This window comes from Mesitornis unicolor, unplaced genomic scaffold (genome assembly GCF_000695765.1).
Source record: "Mesitornis unicolor isolate BGI_N332 unplaced genomic scaffold, ASM69576v1 scaffold19107, whole genome shotgun sequence".
Lineage (NCBI taxonomy): Eukaryota > Metazoa > Chordata > Aves > Mesitornithiformes > Mesitornithidae > Mesitornis > Mesitornis unicolor.
The window spans coordinates 161,747-170,374 of NW_010198705.1; the positions used below are offsets into that span (position 1 = coordinate 161,747).

General features: G+C 54.0%; 1 protein-coding gene across 1 annotated transcript in view; it reads left to right on the plus strand.

Annotated features, from left to right (window-relative positions):
- Positions 1–8,350, plus strand: part of CNTFR (ciliary neurotrophic factor receptor) — a gene marked incomplete at its 3' end in the record, with an annotated part of 59,302 nt that extends 50,952 nt beyond the window's left edge. The window contains exons 3-4 of the mRNA XM_010189235.1: positions 7,355–7,472; positions 8,184–8,350. Of these exons, the coding sequence (XP_010187537.1) occupies positions 7,355–7,472; positions 8,184–8,350 (285 nt within the window). The remainder of the gene's footprint in view (positions 1–7,354; positions 7,473–8,183) is intronic.
- Positions 8,351–8,628: the final 278 nt, after the last annotated feature.

Genomic DNA, 8,628 nt, shown 5'->3' on the forward strand with positions numbered 1-8,628 from the left:
GGCAGCTACGGGGCTGTGATGTACTCCCATGTACCTTCTCCGCAGAGTGAGGAGCAGCTGCTGGGGGACCCATGTGGGTGTATGGAAGCATTTTCCCCCTGCATTGCCTTGGTGTGGTGCATCCAGCCTCATATTGAGGGGAAGGGTGGAAGCAGAAACTATTTTGGCAGGGACTGGAAAATCCCATGCAATTCATGCCCCACATTCCCCCCAGCCATTTTATCAGGGATAGGCGCAGCATTTGGGTGTGAGCTGCGGGGGCATTAAGCTCTGGTCCCAAAAACCCAGCAGTGGAAAGACCCATGGCTGTAGTGAGAAAACAAAGAGCACATCAGCTTCTTGCTCACCCCGTGGGGCCTGCAGCCCCTTCCCCACTGTGCAGACATGGCAGCCCAGCACCCTGGGATGCTCCAGCGCCAAGCTGCTGGCAGGGATGTGCTCCCCATCCCCAGAGCCTCTCTTGACTCCATTTGCCAGCACCTTCCCCTGGGAGCCGCACAGTCCCTCACCCTAAGCTGCTCTTCAGGTCTCCAGGAGCTGGACGGCATCCCAGCACACTCAATCTCTGAGCAGCCGGTAACAAGGTTTGGTCATTACTGCCCGGGGCTATGTGCGAACCGGTGACCTGGCTCTGAAATGGTTTATGTTACATGCAAATCCCCTCGCAGAGGTGTTGGGGGAGGAAAGCCGGCCTCGCCGTGAACTCCCCGGGCTGGAGAGCAAACCCAAGCGCTATGAAGGGCTTCCCATGCCTGGTGCGCTTGCCGTGCTGCTGCCTCCTGCCCCGCTAGTGTGCCCCTCCAGGGTGTGCCGCACTGAGCACTGTGGGCCCCGGCCCCGCTCGAGGCTTGGCGGTGCTACCGTCATACACAAAACAATAATCAGCTGCCGCAACGGGGGAGGGCCGTAACGAGGACGTGGAGTAGCTGACCTGGCTTCCCTGCTGTTGTGCCGGCTCCAAGTAGAAACAGCTGCATTTGGTTTGGTTAAATGTTTTATTTACTCTCAATTATCCCAGATAACAGATTTACTTTCTTTTGTTCAATATTTAATGCTGTTTGGGAGCAAAGCTGTACTTTGGTTTGTGATGGAAGACAGGGAGGTTAGGAGAGGCTCTCTGCTGCGGTGGGTTCCCAAGCATGCTGGTCCCTGAGGCATCTAGCCCAGCATCCCAGCCCATGGAGACAAGGTCACCTGCAGGAGCATAGCTGGATTTGGGGTGCTGGTGTGCCGGATGTGATCTCCAAGGACCTGTGTGGGTATTACCCTAGGGAGGGAGTCTGCTGTGCTGCTGGGAGCAAGGAGGTCTGACATGGGGGCAGGTTGCATGACAGCTTCACCTGCCTAAATCACCTTCCCACAGCATCCCACGCCTCGGGGAGCATCTCCAGAGAGGGCTGCGTCGCCCCCATGCCACAGTTGCCAGAACCCCTCTCTTCTTGCTCTTTCCTCTTGCTACTTAACCAGACTTGCTTGCTAATTTTTTTGAAGGCTTGAGAGCTGTCAAATTTGAAGAGCACCTCTGCTGTGCCACAAATCGCGTGGCCTCGTGCAGGATGAAGCAGACTCTGCTGAGCTTGTTATCACGCTGCCCTGCTGCGAGGCAGCTTTTAGGGCCAGGAGCTTGCACCGTGATTTGGACTTAAAAGCAGGGCTCTGAGCTCTCTCTTCTCTATGAGTAATGCCCTGCCCAAAAATTTACAGCGCTGCCTCTCAATGCACATGCTGAATTTTCTGCAAGGGAAATGAGAAAATCCATCGCTTGGTTTACGAGCGCTAATCAGTGTAAAACAGGGTCTTTAAGAAATTTATCTTTTGCTGAGTCCACCTTTTTCTCCGGCACCTTCTGGGGAATAAATTCTTGCTCTTTGAGGCTGGGGAACTGGCTCCTAGATGACAGTGGATCCAGGGGACTTTGGTTACAGCCACAGGTGACCCTAGCCTGTTTTGGGAGCTCCCAGGGAAATGTGGCAGTGTGAGGGTGTCAGGGCTGGGCATCTCTGGTGTTTAGCTGGGTTGGCTCATGGCTCAGGGTGATGCATCTTCCATGTCTAATATCAGGGGGGATGAATGTCTCCCTGAAAATATCCCTTTCTAAGGTTGGAGTGGCTTGGACTGACTAGGAGAGATCTAAACCTTGTCCCTCATCACTTGCCCCGGGTCACCTGCCGTAAGCCCCTGCATCCCTGGGCTCTCTGATTCAGTGTTTACAAACATGATGCTCCTGGAGTGCAGAAGCACCATGCAGGGCAGCATCACCTGCCTCTGTACCACCCCATCCTCACCCTCCTCATCTTCACCCACATCTGAGAACAGAGGAAAATTGGAACTTCACCTCCCTTTCTCCAGCTGTGAAACACAGCCACGTCCCAGGATTTGGAGCAGTGGAAGGGTCCATCCCCGACCACAGCTATGCTGCACTCCAGCACAGGTGGTGCATGGCAGGCGGATGCTACCCTGATCCGCTGGGCAGTAAAAATATGATTTATTCATCACTGTTTTATTGTGTCCTACCAGCTTGCTGTACACAGGAAATTTTAGAAAAGCGACGTTAGATAAATAATACATCGTGCTTGCAGCTGGCATGCACGTAAGGAAAGCATCGGCCTAGGTGCGTGCGCAGACGTGCAGGGTGTGTGTGCTTGGGGCTGTCATCTCCCACTTGGGTGGGTCCCCATTGTGCCTTCCAGCCTCTGCAGCTTTGCTTTTGGGTCCCTTTTTACTTGTGGGCACACACCCACTGCCTGCAAGGTCATGGCTGTGGTGCCAAAATAGTGGGTGAGGATGAGGAGGGCATGTAAAGCAAGAGAGGGGGCAGCGATCCTGCAGGATGCTAACAGCAAGCATCTGGCAGGAAAACAACATCGGTGATGGGGTTGTCACCCAGCATGGGGTGACACGGGGGTCCTGCCCACATGCAGGCTGACTGTGTGATGGCTGTAGTCCTAACATGAGCACACGCTGCTGCCATGGACCTTGCAGGCTTTGCTGGCTCCAGACTGGTACAATGAGTTATGCAGGTGACCCCACAGCTACACTGCAGGATCAGCATCCTCTAAGGCCTGAATATGCCTCGAGTGCACCAGAAGAAACACTTCCTACAGAAGTGTTTTGAGAGGCCTTTTAAAACTTTTATTGGTACTATTTTTTGTGTCCCTCCACCTGTGGAGCAAGGCATCTTTAGTACGTTCAGCCCTCAGCAGGAGAGGAAAATTATAACTGATCCATTTCAGAAACCTCTAAAAATGACCTAAAATAACTTTTCTATATATAAAAATGCCATGATTTTAATGTCCATTATCTCATGACCTAGCAGGGCTAGGAAAAGCTATTGTAGATCATTTTTAGTGGTGTCTAAAATGGATTGGTCACACTTCTTCCCCCTGTGCAGTGGGACTCAGCGTACAAGGACGACCGGGCTTTGAGATGAGGAAGGAGACAAAAAACTTGTGCCTGTGCTGATGCATCCAGAGCTGTTTCATCCTTCAGGACCACTTGTTGTGCTCTCTCCAGCCAGGCAGAGATGCTGGACCTGGTCAAGCGACAGCTATTTCCAACAAGCCAGAGAGACAGCGGTCAAATGGATGCAAAGCTTGGAGCACTGTGCTGGGAAAGCCAACCCTGTCCCTGCCACTGGTCCTCTGCAGAGATGATGACCCTGGCACCAGCTTTTGCTGCCTGCCACAGCTCCAAATTTTGCTAGAGCATTGCACAGCAGCGTGCCTGGGTGGGATGCGCCTGGGTCTGACACGGCCTTTTATTCCCTTTCCTCAAGCATTTGCAGCAAGGCTGGTGGCAGCCCAAGCCTCTGGGAAGCCACCACGACCGGGTATTAAACACACCGGGTTTGCAGAGAGGACATCAGCAGAGCGCGCGGGAGAAGTGGCTTCCTGCCATGCGAGAGGTTAATAGACAGATTAGAGAGGGCAGGCGCTGTTTGCGGTGAAAGGGAAGGAGCTCTGCCTTTACAGAGTTCGGCTGCTCCGTGAGGCAACGGGGAAGTAAATATTTGCCGGGATTAGCGAGGCTGCATGCAGGAGCCCAGGGAGAAGTGCCTGCACAGAGGCAATGTGCTGGTTGGGCTGTTTTCGGTGTTGGGCAGTGTCTGAGAGCTGAACATCAGCCTAGGGAGGATGGAGGAGAGGGACACCGCGCACCCAGAGGCACTGCCCAAACCGGCAGAAAAAGCCTTCAATGCTCCCTTGATGGCTTTGTTTTTCTCTGCTGCCTTTCTTCTCTCTTGATCAGCCCGACAGGCTGGCCCATCTCCAAAGACAGCATTATGGAGCGCCGGATCGATTGGAGCCTGCAATTTTATTTGCGCTCTTTAAGAGCCTTTGATGGGCAGGATGAGCTGTGCCGACAAGGGCCTTTCCTGGGAGAGGAGGGGAAAGGAACAGGTTTGCAAGCCACCATCTCCTATGGGCAGATGAGGACCCTGCCACCAGTTTGAGGAAGGCAGCATGGCAGGGTGGGCAAAGATAGCCCTCCTGATGCACTGTGGCAGCTGAGAAGGGCCTCACAACCCTCTCCTTCATGGCACCTGGTGTTCGTGGTCATAGTCACCCACATGGTGTCATGGTCACAGCCCCAGGTGGCACATCGCACTGGACCTGTGCTCTCCAATAAGGTGGACTTTCTGCCCATCAAGATGGGAAGTAGGGCAGTTGAATGACATTCCCCTCCCATTCTCCTGCCTGTGGCTATAATACTGATGGCACTTTGGAGAGATGGAGGTGGCAGGAGTGTCCCCAAAAGATAGCTTGTGTCTGACCAGAAGGAGAGGGCAATGGCTGGGGTGACACAGGCTTCTTACAGCAGCATTGCTTCAGCTGCAGTGGGGTGAGGATGCTGCATGGGCACCAGGGTGGCAGAGATACCAGGGGTCATTTTGTCCCCCTTCACCAGGCTCTCCTTCCACCTCTGGCTTGCTAAAAGGCACCAGAGGGCAGGATCTTCAAGACATTCAAGTCTGTGAAAATGGGGCATCTTCAAAGGCTGCTGCAAAGTAGGGATGGAAGCAGGACGCAGTTTGGGCAGCCAAACTTCTCACAGCAAAGCAGGCACAAGCCTGCCCCAGCCTCCTCAGTGGAGAAATTAGCACCGATCACCAAGAGCCGGATCCGACGTAATACTGGAGGCAAGGGAGATAAATTATCCTCAGATGGACTAATTGTGGCTGAGTAGCAGTGCAGCATCTGGGACTGCATGAGTAGGACTGAGCCTCCTCGTCGGGCAGGGACCGTGCAGGACTTTGGGGATGCTCGATGAAGCCTCTGCTCGGCTTCCTGGCTGGCTCCAGCCGAGCACAAGCAGTGGGCTAGAGGCCCACGGCAGCATCTTCAGCATCCTTCCCTGCCCAGCTCCATGCAGTTATTTCCAGCCCCCAGCCCGGTTTGCCGGCTGCCAGGCGGGTGTTGTGAGCCCACACTGCCACCACGCGGTCGCTCGGACCCCAAAGGCTGTGCCTAAATCCCCTGCACCCCTTCAACCCCTCCGAAACACCTCCCGGGAAACCCCAAACACACACACACACACACACACACATTGCCACCTGCAAAGGACAATGCTGCCCCGCGTTTGCTCCCACCTCACCCCGGGGGCAGCTGCGGGGCAGAGAATGGGTTAAGGAGGAGGAGGACTGAGCCCTCGTGAGGATCACACCCTTGTCTCTGGCCTTGAAAACAGCCACTCTGCTTTGCTGTGGAGGGCCTGCTTGAATAATTTAGCTGGGAGGCTCATTAACCAGGCTCTGGCCTTCGTCTGCTGACTGAAGGCTGAAATAGCCATTAGGATGAACGGCACAGCCTCCCCTCTCTGCTGGCCCCCTCCTCTCCCTCTCCCTCTCCCTCTCCTCACTCCCTGCTCCCTGACTCTTCAGCCCTTGGGTCTGTCATCATCTGCTTGCTCCATCTACAGCCCTGCCCCAGGGACATCGATGTGTGTGCAAGCCCTATGCCTCATTTTCCCTTCTGTAGACTGCAGTATGATGCTGCAGCTGGAGTGCATGGCATCCCTCCGAAAGCTTTTCTAGCAAAACCCATTGTTATTTTCTGACCATGGGCTGTGCTGTGTGATGCCATGCCAGGATCCCAGTGGTCCACACTGGCAGTCCATGCTCACAGCAAACCAGCTGAGTTGGCCCTCTCCTGTTTCCCACCAGGGTCCTGCTCTGCTCCTAGACACATAGTGTGTTACCGCTGGGACCACAGCGAGGTGGTAATCAGCAGTGTTTGCACTGAGGCTGCCAGGTCTGCTAGGATTGTTTTAAAACCTCTGCTTGGAGAGAAAAGCATGTCCTGGGACATCCTGGGTGGATGCATGGGGACAAGGGCTTACAAAGAAGGTGACCAAGACCACCCAGGGAGTGTATTTTATGAAGAGGTACCATGCCAAGGTGCTGTATTAGAGCCAAACTCTGCTCTTAGCAATGCAATTGTCCAGGTACCAAGAGGAGTTGACTTTGGTGTGTCAGTTCAGATAAGATTTTTACCTACCTACAAGGGCAACATTTATCAGCTGAAAGGTATCACATCTCATCCTCCCCCATGTACCAGCCCTTGGCATTTTACAGAGTCTTCCCGCAGCTCTGGCTGTGCTCCTGCAAAGAGCACAGAGTGCACATGCATCCGGGAAAACCGAGTGCAGTGTGAACACTTGGTTGGGTTTAAAGTCCTCTTCTGCCTCTAGGATGGGCAGGCAGAGCCAGGGAAAGGCTGCTCCCCACTGCATGCTCTCATCCTGTCTCCAGCTGCCTCCATGTCTCCTGGGAGGCAGGGCCCTGGGTTGGGATGCTCTACCCCACTGCTGAAAGCGTTAACACTGCCAGTCCTGCAGAGCTGAATTTTCTCTGCTGGTTTCAGGTTGTTTCTCCTCATCCTCAGTGAAATGATCCTTTTTCCTCCATTTGAGGACCTCTGCTCTTTCAGAAGATCATCCCTCAACACGTTTATCACTCCCCTGGGATGTGGCAGAAAAAGCCGTGAGCACTGGAGCTTAATGGGGTCGAGAGAGCAGAACCTCCTCCCCATCAGCAACATCTCTGTCACAGCCTTGAGGACAATTCTCCCGGTACCTGCCAACCTCCTCTGCCACTCCTCCCATTAGAGCTGGAGAGCTGCCTCGGGAGGAGGTGAGCTGCTGTGCACAGCCTCATCCAAAGCAAGGTCTTGTGAGGGACCTTAGCAGACACGGGACAAAATCCCCCAACCACCATAAACACAGACCAGCTCTCCTTGCAAACTATATCCCTGCTTGAGCTGGCAGCAGTTGAGAGCACAGGGACATCCACTTGTTCAGGACCTGGTGACAACCCCACCTCGATGGGTAATTGCTCTTTCTCTTTCCACTGCAGTGCCCCCGAAGGAGCCAGTACTGATGTGCCGGTCCAACAACTACCCGAAGGGTTTCTACTGCAGCTGGCACCTGCCCACTCCCACCTACATCCCCAACTCTTTCAACATCTCCGTGATGTAAGTGCACGGGGAGGAAGAGTGCGGGGGGGTGGGGCAAGTCTTTGTCCCTGCAGCCTGGAGCAGGTCCCAAGTGGTGCCATGAAGTCCTGGGGCAGTGGGTCTGACCTGTGCTGACCGTAGGGAGTTGTTGTACCAAAACTGGGCCTGGGGAAGGATGCTCCAGGGACATCCAAACTGGATGCTTGACACCGGGGCTTTGTCCCAGGAAAGCTGCAATTCCCCCAGAGTGGACCAGGACAGTCCCCAGCTCCCAGGTCCCCTTTCCATAGCCCCCAGGTCCATCCTCTCTGCACTACTTGTCCACAGTGGAGGTTGTGCGTGCTGGTTTTTGGCTCATTTGGCACAGTCACACTCCATTCTGCCATGCATTGGCAGAGGCCGGGCAGCAGCCTAGGGCTGGCCATGGCATGGCATTGTCTCCACCTTATGCCCAGGTCCTAGCACAGCCCTTATACAGGCTGATACCATGCATTATCTTCTAGAGCTTGTGTCATCAGCAGAGAGGAGACCCCATTCCTCTCATAGGAGGAACAGAGCCAGCCCCAAACCCAGCAGGGTCTTGTCCTTTTCCTTGGTGCCAGAATGAGGACATTTACGGCAGTCTTTGTGCAGGCTTAGGACAAAACCTCACACACATAAGTCTGCATAATTCCCTGGCAGGAGGAAAGCATGCCTTTGGTAACAGCTCTTCTCCCCTCTGCTTTCCAGACACGGCACGAAAGAAATGGTCTGCGAGAAGGATGCCTTTCCCAAAAACAGGTGTCACATCAGATACCTCCATCTCTTCTCGACAGTGAAGTACAAGGTGACTCTGACAGTCACGAATGCTCTGGGCAAAAACTCCACCACTGTCACCTTTGACGAGTTCGCCATAGGTAACTTCCGTGGCAGCACCTGACCTCTTGGAGATGGTTCTGGGGTTGGCTTGCACTGGACACAGCATCGCCTGGTGGAGTGATGGGTGTTGTGGTTAAGGCCCAGTGCATAACTGAGCACCACGATGCCCCAAAAAAGGGCTAGTCAAAATAAGGACTGGGAGGGCTTCTCATCACTTAAGCAGGTCACAGGCAAAAGACAGACTCATCATAAGGAGAAAAAAAAAGATACAATTTTAATTTGTTAACCAACATCAGAGTAGAACAATGGGAAATAC